We start from the raw sequence: 27794 nt of genomic DNA on the forward strand, positions 1-27794 counted from the left end.
CGTCCCCGGAAAACGTACGAAGAAAATTGAACGGATTTGCATAAAGTGAGGCGAAATCCAATTGCGAATGAATCTCAGATCTCGATAAACTTCCTTTACATACGCAAACACATATATACATATATATATATATATGTATACGTATGTATATAAGTATTGATGAAACGCACACATATAATTATAAATATAACAAACACACGTGTAACGTACACGGAATACGATTTGAAAAGTATTCCGAAATACCCAGGCGCACAATGATTGCATAACATATAAATAATAATTATGCGTTATAATGATTACGATGTATGTATATATATATATATATATATACATCGTTATTATTAACGTTTACGAAAATTATTCGATTTTTCGCGCAGGTATCTATATATATATATACATATATATGATAACCGTCGAGTATGCGAGCCCCACCTGTTTCTATTATTACTATTATTATTATTATTAGTATCATTATAATATTATTAGCCATAATTAGAATCGTTGTTAAATTCATTATTTAATAATAATAAATTGTGCTGTCACAACCCTAGCCCGAAAACTCGCTCACAGTTGATATAAATATATAATAAATGCATATACGTGTAATAAATGGCATATGCATATACTATTATATATATATATATATATATATATATATATATATATATATACACATACACACACACACACACGCGCGTGACATATGGCTGTATAATTATACTCACGATGAAAATCGCACGAAGCATAAATATCGAATGACAAGACCAAACATGGATATTACATTTTTGTAATTAACTTGATTCTATTATTATTGTCATTATTATTATTATTATTATTACTATCGTCATTGATATGAATATTAAATATTACGATCATTACGTTAGATAATATTATTATATTACGTGTATTCGGTATTTACGTCTTGAAAAAAAAACTGCATTTGCTTATATAATCGTTGTTAGTTATTATAATTAGATGATCATAATTGTAAGCGATGTGTGAAAAAAGACGGCGAGGATGATGATTAGGTATTTATTACGACGAGTCGATGAGATTAATTAACAAACGTGTTGATAACTGCGGTGAGAATATTCTAACGATGATGATCGGACTATCTGTACGATTATTATTATTATTATTATTTATTATCATTATCATGTATTGTAATAATAATGGGTCGGAGAGCCAGTGGATGATTACCGCAATGATGATTAAATATATTTAACTCATTATACCTACATTATATACATACGTATTAATATATTCAATATGCGCAACGTGTTTGTTGTTGTTTTTATTTATTTGTTTATTTATTTATTTATTTTTTTTTCTACTCTCAAACACAAAAATGGCAAAAGACAAGAACGAACGCGAGCGAGAAGAAGAAAAAACAAAGAAAAAGAAAGAAACAGCGCGGCATTTCTAAAATGTCTCGGGCTTACGGAATAATGGATGATAGATACGGTGGAGCCGTTAGGACAAAAAATAATTATAGTAATAAAGAGAAAGAAAAAATAAACGTTTTTTAGCTTATTTGTGTATAAGGTATATTATATTACATTATATATATATATATATACACACACACACACACAAAAACATTACATTTATATTAATTATATAATTATCTTAAACTATATTAACTTAGTACTCACCATTAATTGTATCGTTGTACTACTACTTAGTACTATTTATTATATAACTGTATATTTATATCACGCATTACTAACCACAGACAACATTGATCACAAGAAAGCAAAACGTAGAGTGAAAGGAAAAGAAGAAAAAAAAACAAAACAAAGAAACACAAACTAACGAACAAAATCATTGCTTATGATATACATATATATACAATATACCAATTAAGCGAAACCGGTGTACAATGTCTTTCATTGACCATGAATGGTTATTAATATATATATGTTATACGCATTTGAAACGCGAAACTTATTGTATACAAATAATACTCGTGAATTTTAACGGTTTCGATATATTGATTTTTTTTTTTTTTCGTAATCCGAATAACAATAGCAACAACAATAATAATCGAATCCTATAATAATAATATATGCAAGTACGTCTGCATAACGGTAAATACTCGAAAGGAAAACAAGAACAGTCCTCTGCAAAAAAAAGGTGCGCGATGTTCCTACGACAACAAAAGAAAAAAGAAAGGAAACGAGGTGAAAAAAGATGACGGGTTAGAGGAATAATCAACTAGTTGATCGATCCTTTGTTGTTTTTTTTTTTTTTTTTTTTGTTCACTTCACTACTTACGATGAATTTTTCACCTCATCGTCGCAACAAACTGTGTAAACATTGTAGGAAATGTAATTCGGTTTAAAAACTTGCTGTCGGGAAATGAAAAGTTGAAGGAAACAAAGGAGTTACTGTCCATGTACATCATTTTTGACATCGTCGCAAAGGAGAAAAAGAAATGAATAGAAATATAAATGAATCATTGACAGTAATAACGAATAAAATGACTGTAACGGGGCTTGAGCACGTGGTCTGTATTACATTATACGTAGTCTCGTTTCTTCTAACCAACAAGATGTGGTACATATATATATATATATATATATATATTTCGATTGTTATAATTAAACATACTATACATCTACGATATATATATATATATATATATATATGTATAATTGTGATTATACGAAACAATACTCGAATCGCGCTGGATAAATGACAAGGATTCACAGACTATCGTACACTTAAAAAGCAATATAATATAAAAAGGAAGGGGGGTTTTGGTCGTTGGTTGGATGGGCGGGGATTATTTGACAAACAAAATAAATAAAGAGGTGAAAACGCATTCCGTACGGAGATTGATTTTTATTGCCTACGTAAATATACATACATGTATGTATATATGCAACATTGTCAAACTGCAGCGTGTACCGCGCAACGGACAATAAACGCAACATCCCAATCGACCGGAATCTCGCATAGTTAGACTCGTGAGACATTATAGTTAGACGTTGAAACGCGGGGGATTTCCCTCCGTGACTCGTCGCGTTGACCGCGCACCTTCGGGCGCGGGAATATTTGAAAGCTAAAGGAAAGCGAGCGTCGAGTCATCGATACAGTCACCGTAACGTAATATATTAGCGTAAGTAACTGTGAATAAAGTAATAATCGGCTTTTTATTTTTTACATTCAAACCGATCACCGCTCTCATTAGTACTATATTCATCGTTCTCCATTCCGGAATATCGACGAGTAAAATTAAAGGGAGGAAAATAAAAATGAATCGGTTTGCGACTCGACGGGATGTTCGATCGTATGTTGTGTACGGATACGGCATTGAAGATCAAATTCACTCGTTCTGATGACGATTGATAAGAAACGTGTATTGCGACGACGACGATGACGAAAATAATGACTCGTACAAGATTCATGACGGCACAACAGCTCTAGCTCACCTGTAGGCCTAACTAAACTAATGCTAATAATAATAACTATAATAATAACAACAACAACAATAATAATGATAATAATAATAATAATAATAATAATAATAATAATAATAATAATAATAATAATAATAATAATACTGTACCGACGGAGCGCGATGTGAAGAAATTTGAATCCAAACAAGAAAACGAGGGGGAAAAACAGGGACACCATATTAATACATCCGCATAGCAAGCAACCGAAAAACATCAAAAAAAAAAAAAATATACAACCTGTTGTACGAATCGCGCGGGCGGTTGAAAAAGATTTTTTCGAAGCGAATCACAACGATGATATTGTACGTGCATACATATGTATATTGAATATTGAAAATAACCATACGTATTCATGTACGACACGAAAACTATACTTGAGATTACCGAACTAACTAATTATGCTATGGTATATGAATATATATGGTATATTATATATATTATATATAATATATGGTATATTCTCTAATTGAATAATTATACATGTATATTACGTATACATCTAATCTTCTGTAAACGTTTTAATTATTACAATTATTGTGATCATATGTAATTATTATAACGACTATATTATTATTATCATTAATTGATATCTATATGAATTAACGGAATAAGAAATTGGAAAAAAAATAAATAAATTAATAAAAACAAACGAAGAAAAAACCACAAAAACAAAAAAACACAAAAAAAAAAAACAAAAAAAAAAAAATAATAATATTGGTAGCTAGTCTGTCAATGGGTGTACAATATTTAATTACGATATTATTATTCTTATTATTATTACGTGTTGAAAAAAAAAAAAAAAAAAAAAAACAAATCAACAACACGTATATTCAGCAATCACAACAAGAAATAACAAACGCAAAAACGGAATAAAAGGAGTACGGCAAATAAATGACAAATTATCGTAAATCTTACCGGTCAATATACATATTACAATTCGATGTATAGTAACAGGGCCTCTTGTTTCGTTATTGCAAGTATCTATATATTCATTATTTATTATTACCGTCATCGTTGTTATTATTATTATCATTATAGTTATTATTATTATTATCATTATCGTCATCATCATTATTATTGTACGTATACTATTACACTGATATGTAGGGTAGGGAATAATTTTGTGAATTAAATTATTGATAAAGGAAAGAAAGAAAAACGATAATAAAAATCAAGATGACAAAAAAAAATTGATCCACGCGTAGTATGTGATCATACAAATTGTGTATACGTGGTGGTTAGCTAGGTGAGGTGATTTCGAACAGGGCTGTCGAGTGTGGTAGGGGCACAAAATAATAATAAAAAAAAAAAAAAATAAACAAAATAAAAAACAGAAAACGAAGAAATTAAATTAAATTAAAGAATAAACGCAGAGCAGCATCAAGAAGAACGACCGCAGCCGCAGGGGCAGCAGCAGCAGCACAGAAGGATTATATATACACATTATATATGTATAGAACTACGAAATAAATTCAGTATGTTTCAGATTCAATAAATATATAATAATAATAATAATAATAATAATAATAATAATGCTTAATTAAGTATACAATATAAATAGAATAATTTGTACGAAATAATTGGTATATAATTGACGTGATATAAACTATGTAATTATATTATGGATATACGTATGTATACTTATACAAGCTGATATACATATGTGTGTCTATATATATTTATTATATAGATCTTATAACGTAACGTGTACAAAACGTTATACATATGATTATATACATGCATATATATTAAATAATAAAGAAGAATTTAATATTTCGTGGAAAATCAAAAGTGCGAGAAGAAGAAAAAAAAAAAAAAAAAAAAACAAACAAAAAAAAGGAAAGAAAGAAAGAATTGAGAAAAGTTTGTGAGAAAAAACCCTTTCGATCGAAGTATATGGGTATATTTTAATATCCAGGTTTGCGTGTCGTTTGATGAAGAGGAAAGAAATACGTTGACCGGACGCAACTCGTGCGATATTATTATTTACCTTATACTTATATTATTAACATTGGGCACGGTTGTATTGGAAATGAAATTAATCGGACTGTATGTAAACAAAGAAGCAAACACGCAACGTTCCCCACATGCAGTGTTCGGTCGCACATTCGTGTTATAATGAATCTGAAATTAGTATACTCTGGATATACCTACACGCTATTATATTATACTTCTTTCAACACATTCTATGATGGAACAAGAAAGCTGATACGCATAGTTTACATTATATTATACCCTGCAATTGCTTATCTTGATATCGACCTCTATTACGATGATTATTATTATTCTATATAATAATGTTCGAAGACGCATTAATTGTTAAAGAAAAATGAAAATTGAATGAAATTAATTAAATACAAGCCGACTAAATTGAGCTGAAAAAAGTAATATGTTTGAGAAAAAATGATATTATACATATTACTTTGTAAAGTACTTTCTCCGTATAAAATTAACATTTCATACAATTATTATTAATATTATTGTTGTTCATACTATTACGATTATTCTTATAATTATATTATACTACCGGAAGAGGCGCCTAAATAAATGCCGCGCACGTGAAGACGAGAAGTAAAAAGAACAGAAGTGAAACAAGCAACGCGTCGCGAAAAACAGAAACTACATTCTTATACGTGGATATTTAGGCTGCGTAGCGCGAATATTAATATACACAATGTTCTGTGGTATCGGAAAAATATGTCGGATAGTTGAACGATGAGAGAAGGGGTAATAATATACATTGTTAGCCATTAGATGGTGTTAAATATAATATTAAATAAGGGATAGAGGATCGGAGAATGTGATAAAGAGAAATTCGTAGTACTCGTATTTTTGTTTTGTTCTCAAAGCGAATTCTTTTGTTACGTACCACAGACGTTCGATTTTTAAATTGGAAATATAATTTATACATATTACGAAGTAACTCCTGACGAAATTATCACGTTTTTAAATGGAAAAAAGTTACTGAGAAAAAAAAAAAATACGGGTCACTTGTCTAAGGATTAAATTTTATAAATTTTTTTTTTTTTGGTTTCTCTGGAATTAACTTGGGCGGTAATAAATTGCGTGGAATCCGCTTACGGTTTGTGTTTATAACGTAAATACATGTACACACAGGCATATGGTCGGGAGAATAAACTGACGCGAGAACGCGGTATTAAATTTAGCGTTGGAATTTCCATCAGAGTGGCGCGAAGAGGCCGCAGAGGCGGGAACCAACGACACGGAATGTCGTATGCAACGATCTATGGATCCTTGAGTAATTCCATACCGCAAATACATTCTCCTTATCACCTGCTGACCCATCCTCTCTCTCGAGGACAGCTCGCGGGCCCTATATTGCAATATTTGTACTTTTCCATGTTGAAACCTCGATATACAATAAATTATATTAACAAATTTTGAACCAGTATCGTTATTTCACTCCGGTTGCTCGATCAGTCGCACTCCCACATATTTTTTATGCTTGCAATATAGGGAATCCGCTAGCGAGTAGAGCTACTTGGCATGCTTGTAGAGCAGTCTCAAATATTCTACACTTTTCAATAACGGCGATGGTTCATTTCTAAGGACGGGGAAACCACCCCATGCGTTCTTTACTTCGTGGGTTAATCGCCGATTGACTTGAAAACGCAGCGTTTTAAGCTATGTGGATAAAAAAAAAAAAAAAATACATCAATTCGTGGTTGGTTTAAGGTACCAAAATCGAGTTGAGGTCTCACGTGAAACTCGTACGATGAGTCTCGTTCGGCGAGATGAATTTTCAGTTTTTAGACACTCTTTGGCGGTTGAATGGTGCCTTAAATATTCTTGCCGTCACATTATTTTACTCGAGCTAAGCTCCGATGACTTCCGATTGCTAGAAGTGATCTTTCAGTCGTAATAAAATCGCAAGCGTGTCAGCGGCAGCCATATTGATCTCATGCTTCCAGTTGCGATTTGTTTGTACAATGTAGTGCAATAATTTCTTTCTCAAGGATTTTGTCACAAGTTTTAAAAGTATCTTCTAAGAGTAATTGAGAGGCGAAAATCGTTACAATTTATCCGTTAAGCTGGACTTCGTACTTGATTTTGTCCTGGTCGAAGAATGGAGGTTAAGACACCAGCAAGATAAAAGATTGCTCGTTAACTTCGAGATACGGGTTGCAGTTTCGTTGAAGACGTCAAATTCTGACGAATGCCGGAAGGTGCTTCGTCAGTCCTTGATTCCGGAAAACGCTACGTAGACGATTGAAGGAACAGTGATAACAAACAAATCACTGAACTTCGATTGCATAATAAAAAAATGTTCTTTGTAAAGTCAGTTTAGACCAGACCTAAAAATTACCGTAGCCATTGATATTGGTGCTGTATTGATGTTATTTTAAAGGAGATAAATAACAAACACGCATAATGCAAAGAACTAGGACGATTGTTTTGTATTTAGTACCTATAAATTTTCTTAATTTATTTTTTCACAGAAGAGCACGTAGCATTTTATATTTATATAATATACACAGTTTGATGATGTTTTTTGATCGTTTATGGTGACTGCAACTCTCACTTTCCATCAGATCTCATTTCGCATGTTACTTTCGTTGTTTGGGTGCATATTCGAGGCCTCTTATATACTTCTTATTTATCTGGTATTTTTCTAAAAAAAAGAAACGAAATACAACAATCAGTATGCGGTATCACAGATCCTTAAATTAGCTGGCGTTAGTAAAAACAGGTCGAAGTGTGAAAAGATTTTAACAGAATGTGCAAAAAAAAAGGTAAACTTTCTACTTACCGGTTAACAATTTGTAAACGTAGAGAACTTGGTTGCCTTGTACAAGCACACTAGGCATTTTTTTCCCAGGTACATCAGTTATTGTAGCGCTGGCTCCAATTCCTTGACACTCTTTGCTAAATTCTTGCAATTTTATACCAAAGGTTTCTAAGTTGTTCACCAATGTCACCTGAGAACAGAATGATAGACACATTTGGTTGTATCAACTTCAACAAGAATAGAAGCCTTGGAAAATTTGATCTTTGAAGATAAAAAATTGAAAATGAACCTTTTTATTTCCAGACCTGGTAGCAACTGTGATATCTATTGGTTCCAATTTTCCGCTCCGTACCAACCTCGTCCCAGCAACTGTTACTTGATGAGTATGGGTCATTCTGCCGATGAACTTATTGAGCGCATCTTCCCAGCCCAGAGTTTCCTGGTGTTCTTTTGTCCGCAATATGCCGGCCAGTTGTGGATTTAAAGTCAAAATCCTGGTATCGAAAACAGAAATTAAAACTCGCGCCTGAAAAATTGATCTTTCATGCTTATGAAACTCACTTTCCATCTTGAAGATTTTCTTTTTTCACGTATTCGGTGAAGCACTTTCGCACTTCGGCCCTAGTCAGAATGTCCCCTTTGCTGTATTACAACAAGGAAAACAAGACAGAAAATTAACGAAAAATAAGAACGAGCTACTTCAAGTACTGCAACAACGGCATTTTACTTACTCGCATCCGAATTTCGATAAAACAGGAAAAACATCTGCCGTAACTCTGTAACACTCTGCAACAACGGGAACGTTCGATACAACAGGTTCAACTGGCGCACGTTCTTCCATTATCACTAATTCTCTTATTAACGGATGGTCGGTCTGGAAATTGCATCTACATATAGAAACAATAGACTTATTCACCTCTGACTTATCCAAGCTCTTATACCTTTACAGACAGCAACGTCTCGACGCCCTTCATAGTCGAGGTGTTGATTATACCCTTAGATTTCATGCTAGCCAAGAATACGGACAGCTTTTTGTAGCTCGACTTTTTGACATCTATAGTTTGATCAGGTGGACAAACAGCTAGTAAATGGTTTTTAAAAAAATTTGACGAGAGCATTGGCAGGTCGCCTTTTTTTATCGAGATTTTACACGCTTTTAGGAAACAATACTCCAAAAGCTTGTCCATCTGTTGAATGGGGTCAAGTTTTTCACTAGGCACCTCGTTTTCCACACTCTTCACACTCTCCTCGTGTTCCCTGCTTTCATCTGTATTTTCCTACCAGTAAATACATCGATAATTGATTACGTGTGTGTTATAGTGAGTATTTTTTATCATTTTTTGCTATACTGTGAATTATGAGTACAACTTGGATTAAAATACTGAGAACTCAGAATGCATTCCATATGCTTCATACTTCTGTTAAACGTTCCTTTATCGTTTCAGTTTTGATTTCGTCTGCGATATCGAGTTCCTGGAGTTTCTCCGGCATGATTTCGTCATCATCATCTACCTCTTCTTGGGCAAATGGTACACCCAAGTTTGGTCTCATAGGTGGTTTTCCCAGTTGACAAAGAGTATCGCCAAGTGCATGTAATATTTCTACACACCTACCGCGGCCCCCTGCCATATATAAATCATAACTGGAGTGAGCAGTAATGCCAACTGCAACTGCTGCCTGAATAAAGATGAGAAGAAACTCTATAATATGATTGACGTAGTATTATGTTATGTCTGGCAAGTCTAATAAATAATATCTATCCCTTATTAATGTTCATTTGTATTGCGGGTACTTCAAAATAAAGTACAAGGAATTTTGGTATGTATTGCAACGTGAAGATTTAGTTAGTTAACACATTGGATGATATTTTTAAGAAATTTGTAATTAGGTAAGTCTGTAGCGCTAGAAAAGTAAGAAAACCTTGTTGTCAGAGGTATTGACAGACACCGGAGTTCCCTTTTCTAATTTCCCGTAAGCGTGAAGAGATGGTGGACCCTCAAGAACAACTCCTGGCAACATAAGGTCGGCGCCGCTGGCAAGCTTTTGGATTACAGCATGATGAGTAGTGAAGCTGTGCAGGAGGTCTGGGTACTGCCAAAGAGTATAGACGGTGGGATAGATGCCTGAGTCGAGTTGAAAGAACATCGGGACATCCGAGGCGCAGAAGAGTTTGCCAATTTCCCCACTATGAGTCATTATCTTTATTGAACTGACTGCCTCTTTCTTTGGCAGTATGTTTTGAATTTGTTCATCGCTGAGGCTTGGAAATGTTGTGGATATTTCAGAGTATAATTTCTTTCTGCAAAATGATTAGGCTTTTGATAATTTAAGGAGGAAGAGATGAATGCATGAATGAATGGATGAGTGGTACGAGGAATACTGTTTCAACATAGATCAAAAAAGTAGAAAAGTAAAAAGTTTTCAAGTAATAGAAAGGTGGTGTAAATATAACCTCTAACTTCCGAAAGAATTCCCTGCTTGTTGTGTGATGATAATTTCACTAGGATATTACCTTTCAGAACCTTTCAGCGGACTGTTACTTTTTACCTTGAATGCCTTAATAAACATTTTTCACACACAGTTACTGTATTTGACGGAAAATAAACGAGAGTTACTGATGTCTTATGGTTATTACTGCCTTCCTTGAACAGTCAACGCATCATACGGATGAATGCGTATGATCATACGTCAGAATATTGTCAGAAGCAGTTGTCTCCTGCAGATATGCAACAAAATTATATATACCAACGGGGCACTAAGAAGTGTTCCCAGAGACGCTCCCTGTAGTGAAATGTATTTGGGAACACACGATCAAGTACGAATGGCAGGGCAGCGTGATGAAATTTCCCGCCTCATTAACGCTGACTTGCTCAGTTTCAAAAAGACGATTATGAAGATTATGGCAACACAAGAAGTAGTAGTTTGACCTGCCATGGCCACTGTTTGCTGCGTTTTCTGAATTCCTTGGGATCCGATTAGTCAGAAAAGGGTCACACAAATCATATCGGTGACAAAAAATTTTGGCCCAAAAAACAGTATGTTTAGCGAAAATTTTCGCAATTGCGAAAAGTGCTGGAATAAATTCTTTCTGGCACTATTCCGACGTAGTTTTGCGAGAGAAATCGATTGGGAGCAGTCGTAATACGCTGCGATCAACGCATCAAAAGTTACAGCCAAAAAACGAGAACCTGTGTTTCCGACATTTTTCAGGAGGTGCTTTTTCCGTCGCAATTTCTCTCCTGTTGATCCCACGCTGTTTTCACTGCATTTTCTGAGTTCCTGGGAGTCCAATTAGTCAGGAAAGGGTCATACAAATCGAATCTGAGACCGAAAATTTTTTGGTCGAAAAATGAAAAAAAAGTAAGGCTAACCCCTTTGAATTTTTGGCGAAAATTTCAGCAAATTTGAAAAGTGCTGCAATAAATTCTTTCTGGCACTATTCCGACGTAGTTTTGCGAGAGAAATCGATTGGGAGCAGTCGTAATACGCTGCGATCAACGCATCAAAAGTTACAGCCAAAAAACGAGAACCTGTGTTTCCGACATTTTTCAGGAGGTGCTTTTTCCTTCGCAATTTCTCTCCTGTTGATCCCACGCTGTTTTCACTGCATTTTCTGAGTTCCTGGGAGTCCAATTAGTCAGGAAAGGGTCATACAAATCGAATCTGAGACCAAAAATTTTTTGGTCGAAAAATGAAAAAAAAGTAAGGCTAACCCCTTTGCATTTTTGGCGAAAATTTTGGCGATTTTGAAAAGTGCTGGAATAAATTCTTTCTGGCACTATTCCGACGTAGTTTTGCGAGAGAAATCGATTGGGAGCAGTCGTAATACGCTGCGATCAACGCATCAAAAGTTACAGCCAAAAAACGAGAACCTGTGTTTCCGACATTTTTCAGGAGGTGCTTTTTCCTTCGCAATTTCTCTCCTGTTGATCCCACGCTGTTTTCACTGCATTTTCTGAGTTCCTGGGAGTCCAATTAGTCAGGAAAGGGTCATACAAATCGAATCTGAGACCGAAAATTTTTTGGTCGAAAAATGAAAAAAAAGTAAGGCTAACCCCTTTGCATTTTTGGCGAAAATTTTGGCGATTTTGAAAAGGGCTGGAATAAATTCTTTCTGGCACTATTCCGACGTAGTTTTGCGAGAGAAATCGATTGGGAGCAGTCGTAATACGCTGCGATCAACGCATCAAAAGTTACAGCCAAAAAACGAGAACCTGTGTTTCCGACATTTTTCAGGAGGTGCTTTTTCCTTCGCAATTTCTCTCCTGTTGATCCCACGCTGTTTTCACTGCATTTTCTGAGTTCCTGGGAGTCCAATTAGTCAGGAAAGGGTCATACAAATCGAATCTGAGACCAAAAATTTTTTGGTCGAAAAATGAAAAAAAAGTAAGGCTAACCCCTTTGCATTTTTGGCGAAAATTTTCGCGATTTTGAAAAGTGCTGGAATAAATTCTTTCTGGCACTATTCCGACGTAGTTTTGCGAGAGAAATCGATTGGGAGCAGTCGTAATACGCTGCGATCAACGCATCAAAAGTTACAGCCAAAAAACGAGAACCTGTGTTTCCGACATTTTTCAGGAGGTGCTTTTTCCTTCGCGATTTCTCTCCTGTTGATCCCACGCTGTTTTCACTGCATTTTCTGATTTCCTGGGAGTCCAATTAGTCAGGAAAGGGTCATACAAATCGAATCTGAGACCAAAAATTTTTTGGTCGAAAAATGAAAAAAAAGTAAGGCTTTTGCCTTTGCATTTTTGGCGAAAATTTTCGCGATTTTGAAAAGTGCTGGAATAAATTCTTTCTGGCACTATTCCGACGTAGTTTTGCGAGAGAAATCGATTGGGAGCAGTCGTAATACGCTGCGATCAACGCATCAAAAGTTACAGCCAAAAAACGAGAACCTGTGTTTCCGACATTTTTCAGGAGGTGCTTTTTCCTTCGCGATTTCTCTCCTGTTGATCCCACGCTGTTTTCACTGCATTTTCTGATTTCCTGGGAGTCCAATTAGTCAGGAAAGGGTCATACAAATCGAATCTGAGACCAAAAATTTTTTGGTCGAAAAATGAAAAAAAAGTAAGGCTTTTGCCTTTGCATTTTTGGCGAAAATTTTCGCGATTTTGAAAAGCGCTGGAATAAATTCTTTCTGGCACTATTCCGACGTAGTTTTGCGAGAGAAATCGATTGGGAGCAGTCGTAATACGCTGCGATCAACGCATCAAAAGTTACAGCCAAAAAACGAGAACCTGTGTTTCCGACATTTTTCAGGAGGTGCTTTTTCCTTCGCAATTTCTCTCCTGTTGATCCCACGCTGTTTTCACTGCATTTTCTGAGTTCCTGGGAGTCCAATTAGTCAGGAAAGGGTCATACTAATCGAATCTGAGACCGAAAATTTTCGGCTCGAAAAATGAAGAAAAAGTAAGGCTAACCCCTTTGCATTTTTGGCGAAAATTTTGGCGATTTTGAAAAGTGCTGGAATAAATTCTTTCTGGCACTATTCCGACGTAATTTTGCGAGAGAAATCGATTGGTCACAGCCTCAATATGCTGTGATCAACGTATTCAGACACATAGTCAAAAACAGAGAAAATTTTTCAGTATTCTCTCAATTGGTTCTGTACTGTTTCAGATCCTAACGAGTTGGTATCAATTCATTAATACTTTATATCGACGTCAATTTCGAGAGAAGACGGATACGTATCGTTACATGTCGCTGAGATTGATGGATCAAAACGCAGAAATCTGCGCTCACTTTGTCGTCGGCTAGTTGGGTCTTCGGACAACCGATTTCACTTACGCTGATCGATGAACAAAGCATGCATTTAATGCATAAATTCTCCGAAGAAATCAGAAATTGGTTTGCTGAAATAATCGCAAGCCAGATTTCATTCCATACATCTTTGAATGGCGTGATTGGATCGAAAAATCAACGAACGCGGGAATATTCGTTGGAGTTACAAATGAAAAGCGGTTTTGTTCTGTAATTATCTGTACATTAGCGGTAACTATGCTGTTAAAAATTTCAAAATTAATAAACAAGACCAAAAATCAGTTTGTTATTGTATTGTATTTTTGCTTTTTCACATCGAGTGTTACCTTATTGTAACTCAGCATAAAAAATTGAGTTGGTGTTTCACCGAGTTACATACATTATACGTACATTATATCAAATTATCTCTTTCCTTCGTCCCTCACGTCACCCATTTAATATCAAAGATAATTATTTTTTAAGATATTTAAAAATTCTCTCATGTATTATCAATCAAATATCATACAAAATCTAAGACTAATGTTATATGTTCATAATAATTTCTTCTTTCATATTATACCTATAATATTTCAATAATGTATAGTCACTTGCATCATATAATTATAATATTGTGTTCAGCTTAAATTCTACACTCTTATCCTTTATCTGTTACTTTACAAAATTATTAGCAGCGATAGTACACAGCTCCAAGTCTGTAGTAATTTTAAAAACATTATATCGAAATCATTTATTCTTTATGTATATCATTTCAAAATAACAAGCCATCACATCCTCGTCTTTACAGCTTATTAATAGTATTCACCCACATATTTTTGTTCTTCGTTCGATGCAATGAAGTTCCAATAGGTGATAGTATCATCTAGTATAATATTGGTAATGTATAAGAGGTTGAAAAGAAATGTTCAATTCGTTATAGTGATAAAAAAAAAAAAAAAAATGATTCCGTGTTTTACTTGTCTATCAAACATAAGAATCTATGCATCTGGGTATCCGCCTGCAATACTTGTAATCTCTACGAGTTAGATGAAAAGGCAATTGTTAAATTAGCAGTCAAGTATTCATAAATGATTGAGGATGAATAATGATAAAAACAAATCATACGTACGAATTGTGTTTCGGCAGAGATCTTAATCTATGGCACTAGTGAATTTACTCACTAAAATATTTCCCTTACTTTTTTTTTGTACATGTAATTCGTCGGTTTGCTAAATTCTGAATTTCCAATATATTCACAGTCGAAATATTTCGCACCTTTACGTAATAGTAGATGTTATTGAATGTGTTAATTGTTGTCATGTAATTAGATTATCTGGCCAATCGAAAAAAAAGTTTCGGTTTGTTTTCATGCTGCCGTTATTTCGTTCCTTCTGAATACCTGGAGAGTTTGTCAGTTGTTACAATAGCAAAAAAAAAGATCATGTTATTGATGCTACCAATTTCGAGAAACAATATCACCGGTAAAAGATGTTTACTTAATTAATTCTACTATTCTCATCGAACAATTCGCGTTAATTATTGTATTATCTTAGATACCTTCTAAGAGGCTTATTATTTATATTCATTAATTTACTCAATCAATTGCCTATCAAGTACACAACAACAATGCGATTTTAGACAACAAGCCTTTTAATGATTAATAACGCGCACGAGAAGCAGTTGCAGGACTTAAAGAAAGAAAAAAAAAACGAAAACGATTAAATAGAAAAATAAAACATGATTTATCAACAATATTCAACAAACACGCACGTTTTATCTACAAGCTTAAATTTATGATCGGACTTGATATTCACTTTAGTGCACTTACAACCGGACTCAAAGTAGACAGAAGAGGTAATTGGATAGATGATGAGAATGTGTGGTTAGATATGAGTGTGGAGTTTTGCATGTTATTTGGGAAAAAATGAGAAGAGAGAGAGAGAGAGAGAGAGATAAGGGAAAAACGAAAACAAGGTAGATAAATTAGAAAAACGCTAAAGACATTAAAATCAATACTTCCAGGTTTGATTCGTTAACTATAATTACTATATTGTGTATGTATCTATCTATCAATTACTTGTGTTGTTTTATCTCAGTAACAGATATCTGCATCATACGTAATGACAATAATCAATAGCAGTGATGCGTGTAACATTTTTAAAATGCAACTGAACAGTTAATTATGATGCCCAGAGCAGGTTAATTATTTCAACTTACTACGAAATAATATATGTTCACTAATTAAATTATATAATTATTTAAATCCTTAAGTAACAAACATACAACAGGGTTACGATGTGAATCTGTTTATCGGTGAGAAAGGGGCTACTGCCTCCACACAGTACATATAATTAAGAAAACATAATAATACACCTAGATAATATTATTTGAGAGAACATGATTGATTGATACAAGTCAGATCAATTTGATTGTCTATTTCAAAAGAAATAGGGGGCTTGGCCGCTTCTGTCCTGGCTTACCTTGACTAGAACTTGGAAAAATAAAAGGTAGTAAATAGAAAAAAAAGAAGGTAATATAGAAGATTGTAAACACTTTCAAAAGAATACGAGCACGTTGAAACAAAAAATGTCCCCTCCTTATTTCTATCCTCTTCGGCTTAGATGTTACCTCGTTATTACTACTATTAAAATTATTATTATTATCATCATCATTATTTATATTATTATTATTATTATTATTATTATTATTATTATTATATTATGACTTTGTTGCAAAGTCTCAGGGTGCAAACGACGCGTTATCGAGATTCGTAAGTATATTGGAGTAGAAAATTAATCTCACTAAAACATCGGTAGAAATTTTCAGTCGCTGTTTTACAGAATTTTCTGTGACAAAGTAATGATCTACTAATAATTAATCAGATTGGATTTTTTTTTTTTCATGTTCCTGCTCTTTCCTTCTCACGTTTCTTTGTGTAAAGAATTTTTTCGAGACATGAAATTCGAAATATAAACAAATTAAAGTAATATATTTATATATTTTTTGTTTTAATTGCGTGTGCAATTTTGTGAAACATTAAACTGCATGTATTCGATTATCGTCATCAGTCTTTGCGTAGTATGAAAGGAAAAAAAAATAAAAATAATAGATAATAAAAAAATAGAGACGAAATAATACATAATATACGTATATATATATTTTTTTATATCTATACACAAAAAATTGTCGTTATTCATATTACGCTGTTAATCATAGGAGTATGTTCTTTTCTAGTCATTACGATAGTTAATACACGTTAATGGAAATGTAACGAAGAATACTGGGCCAGGTTTTAGATTTGTCAATCAACATTTGTCTTTTTCTACCTAACCATCATTTCAAGTTACACACGCGTCAGAATCTGTTTTTTAAACATTTCTTTTCAAAGAAGTCGGAAAGAGCAAAACGAAAATTAAAAAATTAAAATAGCAGAGATTGGGAAATGACAAGAAAAAAAGTGGAGAATTGAAATCTCATTTTTATGCAAGACGCTCTATAGGTTGTTTAAATTATTTTGATATTTAATGGTAAAGGAAGGAAGATGAATCTAAATTGCGATATGTAACATTGGCGATTGGTTAGAGTAGGTTTTTATTATTAAATTGATACCTTCGCACGATCCAATAATAATAATAATAATCTTTTATTCATATTGTTTGTTTTGTCTTGTATCTTGATTTCTTTGGTTATACCAATGCGACGAAAATTGCAAATCGCTCAGAGCGATGGCGCCGTTATTGTTTATAATTGTTAGATTACACTTGGTCAAAATGTTTTAAATATTCTGATTTATCATTATCCTTTGTTTATGTTTGTTTGTTTTTTTTTTTTTTTCACCAAATCACTGAGAATCTTTCAGTTACAACTATCATTTTTCTTTGGAAGAAAAATAGTTAAGTCACTCGTCGTAGAAAATTAAAGAAAAAAAAAAAAAAAAATTCAACAAACTTTATGAACGGATTCACACTCAATCCGTTACACACACACACCTTATCTCTTCTAGGCCTCAGATCTATCTTCATTAAGATGCTGCCTCGTCTTCCCCCAGATTGTGAAGGTCCGAGTAGTTGACGATTGCTCGATGCAGGAACTCGTACTGAGCCTGAAAAACAGATATTTCGATCTTTTAGATCCGCGACAACAGCTCGCAAATTGCATGCATAATAATTCAGGAATATGTTAAGAAGGGCATAGTTTTCTGTCTAATTTTTACTTACAAATGAGCCGATCATTCCGTGTCTCTGAGAGCGGAGCTTTTTTGTCGTTGTAAAAATGTCCACCCTTCGTTCCGTTCGTAATTGTTGTACTAAAATGCTAAGGGCGACAAACATCGAGCTTCTGTCCGATCCGCAGTGGCAATGAACGACCAATGGACCTCCGGATTCTACATCATTAGATATTGTCTGATCAACCAATTCGATCAAGCCTCTCGTGACTTCGGGTACCTCCCCTTCGACGGTGGGCCATCCATGGTAATGGTACTGCGTCACGATCATATTCTCGTCCGTTTTTTCATTAATTATACAAAGCTCTCGTCTTGTGTAGTACGGACAACTCTCGCTCTGTATGTACCTCACCTTTATGTGATCGTACGCCACCTCATCGTCGGACCAGTATCGTGGACATTTGCGGGGTCCGTCGCTGAGCTATGTGATACACAAAGAAGTCAGAGTAAAATTTATGATATGAGTGAAAATGTTTCGTGGAAAAAAAGGGGCAGGGAGGAATAACTCACATCGGAGAGCATGACTATCGTCGATGCGCATTGTTCGGAAATCATTCGCCAGAAATCTGGTATTGTAGATTCTAGCGGATCCTGAGTTATAATAAATGACTCAGAATTGTCGTATCCCTCAATGAACGAAGCGTTTATATACGTGCTATGTTCGCGTCCTGGTACCGGCGTCAGTATAACGCGATTTCTGTCATATGGTATGACGAGGTCGTTTCTGTTCTTTATTCTATTCTCATCACCGCCGCCAACAGAAAACGATTTTCTATCTTCCAGCATGGAGCTTATTTTCTGAAAACGAAGATGATTGAAGATGTCTTAGGCATAATGATTGATAAATAATCATGTGAATTAATAATTGAATAATTTACAAAATATATACTGCGCAAGTACTTTCAAATCGCGATCTGAGCGCCATCTCAGACTGAGCAACTTACCGAGGTAATTATCAATTTCTACATAGAATTTTCTGTAATTTCTCTTCTATTCACTGTGTTACAATATGAAAGGACAGTTTGTATCAGTTAGTGGTTTCAAATACTTGTTAAACCTTAATTTCTATGATTTATTTATCACAATCCCCCAACAGTTGCTAAATTTTGCCACTCACACACCACGGCGCTACTGAAGTAATTTGCTCAAAGTATAACCTCAAAGTCCGTCTCGCGACGAAATAAATACATGAAAAATCCGTACGATATTTATTGAGCTTTAGCTTAGAAAAATGCACTTTCCAAGAATAGCACGATGATTTTACGAAAGATTCCACATCGATACGAAATTTCATGAAAAAATTATCCCGATTCTCGTAAATACTCAGAAATCGGTCACGTGACACCATGAAGATGAGAATGTTCTACTTACATCGTATTCCTCCTCCATTTTTGTTTTATCCTTGCCATTGTCTCGCTGTCGAAGTTTTTCAACATGATTTTTGAGCTGGGCAGCAGGTATTTCAGTGTCGCCGAACTGTGCCATCTCCATAAGCGCCCGATAGACGAATATGTACTGTTTAAGGGACTGCACCAAGAAGTTCCTTTGATGTCTAAGGTCGCAGACAGTGTTGAATATCGACACTTGTCCCTCGTCGGCGAGCTGTTGCAGCAGCGAGTCCAATGCAACGAGAGTCCCGGTCCTCCCAACGCCAGCACTGCAGTGTACCAGGATTGGACCCTTTTCCAGAGAATAAGCCTCGTTGACCCTCTTGATGAACCTGAGAATGGCATGTGGGTGTTCAGGTGCCATGAAATCTTTCCACACCAAAAAGTGGTACTGAATTATTATCCTCGAATCTCTTTCCCCCGTCCGCGTCATTTTCAATTCTCTCACGACGTAGTCGGAATACGGTCTCTCCCTGACGTGTTCGACGGTGATGTCACCGAAGCTTCTTGACTCGCTTTTGTCAGGCCAGTACTTAGCGCACTTTGTCTTCGAGTACTCCTCGAGATTCGTCAGCATCAGCACGAGCTCCAGATGCTGCTCCCATATCATTCTCCAGTAGTCGCAAACGGTGTTTTCCATCGGCCCCTGGGCACAGATGAACTTCTTTCGCTCTTTGTAGCCGAGAACAAAGTTCGCGTTAATGTAATCTGACCCGCAGATACCATCAACCTGCACCAAACGCACCCGCGTTTGGTCGTAGCACTTTATGTCCGGATAGCGGTTTTTGTACAGGTTCTCACGAGCCTCCGAAGCCCGCGTTGTACGGTCTGCGAACCTGTCTGGAAGCAGCTCAAATTCGTGCTGAAAACCATAGTCCGAATCACGGTGGCGGTCTATGTAGGCCTGGAGAAGATCGGCTCGTGATATCGGTGGCATGTCCGGTGGATTTGACGCTACGAGCTGGTGCCTTCCTCTTAGGGTTCTGCAAAGATGCCTGACAAAAGGAGGCATCAATTAGAAGTTGGTCTTCTTATGGAGAATTTCATTTGGTTAAGTAGCAAAGCTAGATATAGTCGATTATGGCCGTCAATTTTTATTTCTTATTATTTTCGTGGAATATGTGTTTCGATTTACTTGGTAACAGGTAATTCACTAATTCCGGGTATTATTAACAATCGTTGATGTTTTCTGGTACGTTTGCAAAATTATGTTGTGTAGACAAAAGAATTGTGATATGGTGGTTATTTTTTTTGGTTTCAAAAGTCCCATGACTTCCTTATTTCTCTGAGCGAAATTCCGGTTCTTCTTTGACATTTTTCTTTACCAAATCACATTTCACAACACGAATTCTGTATTTTTGAAGACAATAGAATCGAATGGTTCATTAATGAAAAACAAGAGGTCTTGATGACTAGTAACTGGAACTATTATTATTATTATCATCTATGTAAGAAAATATTGATAAAAGAACGAGCACAGTAAGTGAAATTTCAAGTTAGGAAATATTTGAGCAAACGTAACACGTGAGAAATATTATGAAGGTTTATGAAAAATTTAGACTTCAGAATCTTTAAATTATAGATGGAACATATTTCGCGCGATTTCTGAGAACGATTGCAAGTATCTAACAAAATTCCCATATTTGCGGTTTTCAAAACTTTTTAGAAGAGCGCACACCCTTTGATAACATAATATAACTATGCTCCCAAACATTCCTTTTTTTCAGGAAATGCTCACCTGAAACTGTTTCTCAGACTGATTATTTCCTCTCCGCCTTGACGCGCGTGTTTCAAATATTTGTGAAGTACACACATGCCCATTAGAATAATGATAACAATTATCAATACAGCGACGCAAATTTGCATCATCAGTCCAAGGTCCTCCGGCGAGTCCGGTACCGGATAATACGATCCAACTACATGTGGATTCAGGTAGTTGCTGTAGGCGGGTAAAAATTGTCCAGGTTCACTACCATTAACTGAAACAAAGAAGAGTGCGTAAATAATGTTATAAATATACAGACATTTCAGTATTTTCTAGCAGCGAGTTTATTCACCTTACCTATAATTTCGATAAACGCAGTATAATTTGATTCCTTGTCCAAGGGACCGTCCTCGGGTAGATACGTTTCTCCGTTGTAATTAATGCTTGTATACGGATTATTCTCTCTTCTTCTCCGTAAACCTGTCGACGCGTCGCTTACCGCAGGATCCACCGTTTGGCTTGTAATATTTTCAGTATCAGTAGACGGCGGCTGATTGGCTAGATTCAATACAGACTGAAAGGTTTTCGGCTTCAGTCCAACGCAATAATGGCAATTCTTGTTTTCATCTGAAATTTTATCGTCACCGATAAAAATTGTCGTCGATATACTGTCCGAATCGAACATGTCGGCCAGATAAACGCCGCCCGAACGAGACGTGTAGACTTTTTGATAGGTATCGACATCGAGGTTTCTCGGTTCAATCAAATCTCTGACTTTCTGATTAGGAGCAAGCTTAACAACAAATATTCTGTAGCAGCATATCGGCCCGTTACGCTCAGATATTCTTCGCAATTTTAGCTGGAACAAGTGTTGGTCACCGATATCAATTTTCTTCCAACTTGCCACGTTGTTCATGTTATCTTTGCTCGGAACTGCTATGGGCATTGAACAATTATCGATGGTGAATTTGCCTGGCCGAATTTTGCCAAGTTTGGTTTCAGCGTTCACAGAAACCTAGAACATTGCTTGATTAGGCATGGACAAAGATTTTTTCCAGACAAAATAAAGCACATGTGTATAAACGGCATACCGTGTAATTAGTATTTGGTAAGAGGCGTTCAAATTTCTTTGTCATATTCTTCGTCACATCTATGGTCACGGTATTTACTTCCACATTTTCACAACCCATAATGCCTGAATCGTTTTTATAGCAAGCTGAGCTGTTAAGTTGTACACTGAATTGTGTTATCACGCCATTTGGTTCGACTGGAAACGCCCACGTTACGTAAACGTTACCTGAATTACTCGTGTTGCTATATTCGCAGATCACAGAGACGTTCTGTGGTGGACTAGGTACTGAAAAATATTCAGAAATTGTCAATCCTCGAATTTCATTATTCGTTGCTTTTCTCAAACCAGTCTCTAGACGACTCAGTTCGTCAAACAAATTGCATCGATAGTTTTGTATGTGAGATAGAAAAAATATGTCAGAAATGACATTCATTGAAAAACACATACTCTCGCTGACTAATGAATGGTTTTAATGATACCTCCGTCATCCGTCTCAACTTGCAGTGGGGTACTCCAGTTCCCACATTCATTTGTGTACGTGTTGCAGGCGACAACCGAAAATGTGTAATTAGTCCTAGGAACAAGGTCTGAAAAAACATACTTATTCGTTTGATTCCATAAACATGCTTCTTTTGTGCTATTATCAGTTAGACAAATTGAAATCAGTTTGTAGTAATGGAAATGGTCTTGCAACTCTTTTCCGGGCTGATCCCACGTAATCTGTATAGAATCAGAGGTTACCCCCTGGTACACGACATTCGGAACGAATACAGGATCTGTGAATACAAATTTTTTGTAAATAATCTTACATCAACTTTTGACCATTCGTATTTAAATAAAGTATCCCATAATTATAAGAGCTTTTCCGTTTGACTTGGGACAGGTGAAGAAAAAAGTATTTAGTACAAACAGGTAAAACTGAGAAAAGCTTATTCATCAGCGTGCAATTCGCTCGTTACCGAGCCATTTACCTTGTTCCAATGTTCTAACCGAGTCTTCATAATAGTTTGGAGGTGAGCGGCCAATCGTATTAGTGGCTTCAATCTTGAACTCATAGTCAGTGTTGTTATCTAGATTTGTAAGAACATAGCTAGTCTTACTGCCGTCGATAGGCTCCCTGTTAAAATGCCACTCTTTCGCGTCACTTTTTTTGTATTGAATTGTATATTCTTTCACAGGATCGTTACGGTCGTTTATGGTCCAATTCAAAAACACTCTGTGTGCCCCAACTGCTTTTACAGTGTTGATATAGACTTGGGGAACATCGGTCACCGTCAGCGATGTCTGATTCTTAACATAATTATCCGGTTCAGCGCCTTTTGCACTGCACTCGTAAGTACCGTTATGTTTCGAGCTAACTTTGGTGAAGTTAACGATCATTTCACGGTATATTCCATTCCACTCGAAATCCTGGGTGGGCATGTTCTTGCTTATCTCATCGCCGCTGATCTTCATCCAAGTAAAATTTGACAGTGGATATCCTTCGATGTAACACGAAAGTACTGCCGGTTCGCCTGTTTTAACACGTACCGGATGCCCTCCCATTATCTTGGCACGCTCTTGAAATGCAAAATATTTAATTAGACTCTTACTTGGGTGATACTTCTACATGTAAAACACATCAATCTATGACCATTAATTTTTTAATACAAGATTAACCAGTAAGTTTCATTACTGGTGATTCATTCTTTCAGTTCTGAACTATCTGTGCTTCCTTTACATTTGAAAACTTATAACGTTCTATGCTGCTTAATTATCAGAAAAACAGTTGACCACTTCTTAGAATGAGGCTAAAATTAATAACGTTGTCGTAATGAAACATCGGGGGAAAATGATTAATTTGCAAGTTTATAGTGACTTTGAACTAGTCAAGTTTTCAAAATATCAGTATACATTTTTCCTTTTTATGATTTACTGAGTTTCATACATTCCTGCAATTGTGAAATAACTACTTTCCAAAACGTTAATCATTACAATAACGTTACTAACTTCAGCCTCATTTCCCAGAGGAAAGATTAACCAGCATCTGCGTGCGCGTTTTATAGATTAGGAATCCAATGACAAAACGATCACTGGTTTATTTCAACTTCCTGCTGTAATGATTGTCGAACTCTTTCGAGACTTTCAAAACTCATCATGAAATCATTGTACAGTAACAAAAAAGTAAAGAGAACGATCCCAATGAATCGATCTTGTAAAAGAAATTTTGAACAAAAACTTGAAAATCGTAATTATGGAAAAAATTAAAGCATTCATTTTGTCATAGCAGTTTTATAGCATTAATTTATTGCTTTTTGTAAAGTTTCACAGAGCTAATTAACTTTTTTATTCCAGCTTATCTGGATTACGTTCGTCACAAACCGTTCGGCTATCTGACCACATTACAAAACAAGGAAAACATGATTGCTGATTCTCTTGCTTGTGAATGAAACCAACTGAGTAAGTGTTCAAGTATCAAGCGTTATATGAAAATATGAGAAAGTGAAAAATTCCTCAATTCAATCAAATAATGTAAGAATGAAAAGAAATACAGGCAATCAACGTCCACAGATCGCGACGCACCTTTTTCCTAAAAAGATTGTAGTTTCTCTTAATACCACATATTATGATTGTTTCTTTACTCTGCATGTTTTTTAAACCTATAAATCAACTCTCGATGTTCTGTTCCTTAGAAAAAAAAAATGTAGCAGCTCGTAATTTGAATCACATCGATCTCCAGGGTTTCTTATCTCTAAACCTACACATATTTTTCCGAACAAATAATGGACCACATTCTCTGTCAATTTCCTCACCTACTACTCTTATGTATCTCGTCTCATTGTGAAGATTCCCTGCCAGAGTTTGAGCGACACATGTGTAATTTCCAGTATCGTTTCCGCTGGCCTTTTTGATTTGCCACAAGCTTCCGTCCGATGAATTTATCGGCAATGTCAAGTTTCCTCCATCCTTCGTCCACCAAACGTATCCCTGCACCTTTGATTTGCAAGTCAAGGAGGGCGTTGTTCCTGCTTCTATGTATTCCTCTGGTTGAGAGACCGTTATATTAATCGGTGATGCCGTTTCCTGAGATTCATTTTTTAAGTCTGACGAGTTCGAATTGTTGACTGAAAATAATTGATTTTTTCATAAAACAATGCGAATAGAAATAGGACTCGAGTGGAATCTAAACATGGGACGCAAAATCCTGCAGCTATTAAGAAGCTTGAAGCGATTTTATTTGAGCTCAATAAACCCAAAAGTGAAAACTGACGTTAGATATTAAATTTCACAATAACAAAAATTCTGTAGTGAATAATTATCACCTCGAAACGTTCCCAATAAAATATTTTCATTCATACGTCGAGGTTAATAATAATTAGATGATAAAAAAAAAAAAACTGATTGATACTAGATTGTTCCAGTTTGTGTTTTAACCGAAGTACGTCAACGGTAGTCAAGATTTCATGTGTCAAATATATAGTCAGACACGCTCTGAGCATGAACAATCTGAAAAATTCATGGATATTGTTATGTTGACTGTATAAGTTAATGCCTCAGTCTGTTGATGTACTCGCATATTACGTCAACTGTATGCATTGAAAAAGGAGGAGCAGATGAAACGCAGGAAATGGGAAATGCCGAGGCAAGTTTATCGCGAAAGACTGTATATAATAATAATGTATTTCACAAGATAAAAAACATGAAAACCGAAACGTAGATATCCAAGCATTCGTCACAATCGATATAATAGTGTATACAAAAATTTTTCATCTTTTATTTGTTTCTATATACGCAAATGCTTAGTTTATACCTCAATTCGTATGTAGACGAAAAATTGCTTTTGTTCATTATTTCTTTCAACCGAATTGATAATAGATCGATAGTAGTAAGAATTGAGAAACTATTCAATACTCTAAAACATCTTCTCAAATTTCATTTTATTTCAAAAGTATATCAGATTAGCTATCTAAATAATTTTCTTTGCAGATATTCCTGATCGGTATAAACTAAATACACTTTTGCAAGTACATGTGATTTGTATTCACCATAGATAATTTTAAATATCTGTATCTGCATCTAGATAATTTTGGAAGTATTCATATATTTGTGTCTGCACACTGTCAAATATCGGTATCTATACCTAGATAATTTGGTTTAAGTTAACTTGATTTGCATAATGATCTGAGCATCTGGATCAGGCAGAATTGACAGTCTCAACATTGGTGTCTGTGTCTGAATGAATGAATAATCATCCGACTGTCCAATATCTAAGATATATGAGGTGATTCGAATATTACGAATTTCGCCGCTCGATTGTTTAACGCACGTGTGTTCACGATGCGGCTCAAAGATGCGATAGGCGGCGGGAGGGAATATTTGATAGGAAAAGATAGGGTGAAATCGGTATGATCACGTGTTTATCGTGTCGGCGGATTGAAAAGTACCGGGTTGAAAATGCAGGGGCGCGTGCAATGAGCTTCCGGCTTTCGCGTTGCGGTTTCGAGCCATAATTGTATGACGTATGCTCGAATCGCGTCTATTACAGCATATCCGTGTACGTATAACGATATGCGGTACGTATTTATTTTTAAACGTCGCCTGCGGTTTGTATTCGGTGAATCACGTCCGTACGCAGGCACATAGATACGACGCAGCAGTAGCGGGGTTGAGAAATCGCGAGTCTTTTTTTTCGGAATTCTCACCCGCCGCCTGGAGGGATTCGAAATTCCAGAGCCATTTAGGGTCGAACCGTGCGTCGCATTCTACTGTTTTTACGTACCAGGATTTTCGGAGCTGGTGTAAGCTAATAGGAAACAAACGAAGAGGAAGGATATCTTCATTGTCGGGGCTTGGCTTCGTAACATGGCGTCCGTCTATGCGGCCGGGCTCCTCTCTCGTTCTGTCACCATTTAACTATATCCTCACAAGCCAGGATATACGGGCATTTTTCAACAGAACAAAACTCCAGTTACACTCGTCACGTTTCACCTACCACCGCATCCCTCACTTTTTCACTTATTTTCGTTATTCTAAAACTCTATACGATTACTATCAAGTGTCAACTCAAATCGCTCAACAGCGTTGTTGAGACCTCGAGCATTGCCGAGTGGCCGAGACGTTCGGATGTTACTAAAATTTTATTATGGTACGGCTCGGGAATTCGTGAACGCTATCTACCGGCATATTGGTACAACTTGTCGTTCACTTACCAGCCATTTTTTCCGCTTCGTCCATGGTCTCATGGATAACGATTTTGGTTTGTCTGAAAACTACCTTACCGGCAGTAAGCAATATTACCTTTGGGTGTAACGTCGGTGGTCGGCTTATTCAGCGTCGATCACGCTGCGCTCCTACTTACCAATGCTTGTCTTACTCTGGTACAAATGTGAATCGTGCCTCGATGATTCAACGATGGATAGACGTAGAGCACTTATGGAGAATAAGATTATTTATATGTATAATACATATAAA

General features: G+C 35.7%; 2 protein-coding genes across 3 annotated transcripts; both read right to left on the reverse strand.

Annotated features, from left to right (window-relative positions):
• Window positions 1–7867: 7867 nt before the first annotated feature.
• On the reverse strand, window positions 7868–10940 carry LOC124305845 (eukaryotic translation initiation factor 2D). Its single transcript, XM_046765745.1, has 9 exons — window positions 10727–10940; window positions 10135–10513; window positions 9631–9891; window positions 9156–9491; window positions 8946–9088; window positions 8776–8856; window positions 8504–8708; window positions 8236–8404; window positions 7868–8097 (listed from the first exon to the last, which is right to left on the reverse strand). Exons 1-9 carry the CDS (start codon window positions 10780–10782, stop codon window positions 8033–8035), a joined length of 1695 nt encoding a protein of 564 aa, XP_046621701.1. The 5' UTR covers window positions 10783–10940; the 3' UTR covers window positions 7868–8032.
• A 5817-nt stretch (window positions 10941–16757) lies between these two features.
• LOC124305842 (tyrosine-protein phosphatase 69D) lies at window positions 16758–27441 on the reverse strand. 2 transcript variants are annotated; one of them, XM_046765741.1, is made up of 11 exons: window positions 27103–27441; window positions 25136–25447; window positions 23315–23902; window positions 22823–23119; window positions 22363–22628; window positions 21629–22286; window positions 21305–21545; window positions 19550–20549; window positions 18689–18976; window positions 18171–18599; window positions 16758–18055 (listed from the first exon to the last, which is right to left on the reverse strand). In XM_046765741.1, exons 1-11 carry the CDS (start codon window positions 27185–27187, stop codon window positions 17975–17977), a joined length of 4245 nt encoding a protein of 1414 aa, XP_046621697.1. In that variant the 5' UTR covers window positions 27188–27441; the 3' UTR covers window positions 16758–17974. The 2 variants fall into 2 exon arrangements, with proteins under 2 accessions (XP_046621697.1, XP_046621696.1); XM_046765740.1 differs by having other exon boundaries at window positions 19550–20561.
• Window positions 27442–27794: the final 353 nt, after the last annotated feature.

This window comes from Neodiprion virginianus, chromosome 5 (genome assembly GCF_021901495.1).
Source record: "Neodiprion virginianus isolate iyNeoVirg1 chromosome 5, iyNeoVirg1.1, whole genome shotgun sequence".
Taxonomy (NCBI): domain Eukaryota; kingdom Metazoa; phylum Arthropoda; class Insecta; order Hymenoptera; family Diprionidae; genus Neodiprion; species Neodiprion virginianus.

Excerpts from the sequence above, each read along its gene's own strand:
- LOC124305845 (XM_046765745.1), bottom strand. The coding sequence starts at position 10,782 with ATGTTTATTAAGGCATTCAAGGTAAAAAGTAACAGTCCGCTGAAAGGT. Across the intron at positions 9,892-10,134 it reads TCAATACCTCTGACAACAAG|GCAGCAGTTGCAGTTGGCAT; the intron begins GTTTTCTTACTT and ends ATCTTTATTCAG. Across the intron at positions 8,857-8,945 it reads TTATCGAAATTCGGATGCGA|CAAAGGGGACATTCTGACTA; the intron begins GTAAGTAAAATG and ends GTTGTAATACAG.
- LOC124305842 (XM_046765740.1), bottom strand. The coding sequence starts at position 27,187 with ATGTTACGAAGCCAAGCCCCGACAATGAAGATATCCTTCCTCTTCGTT. Across the intron at positions 23,120-23,314 it reads GGTTAGAACATTGGAACAAG|ATCCTGTATTCGTTCCGAAT; the intron begins GTAAATGGCTCG and ends TTGTATTCACAG. Across the intron at positions 18,977-19,549 it reads AAATGGAGGAGGAATACGAT|AAAATAAGCTCCATGCTGGA; the intron begins GTAAGTAGAACA and ends CTTCGTTTTCAG.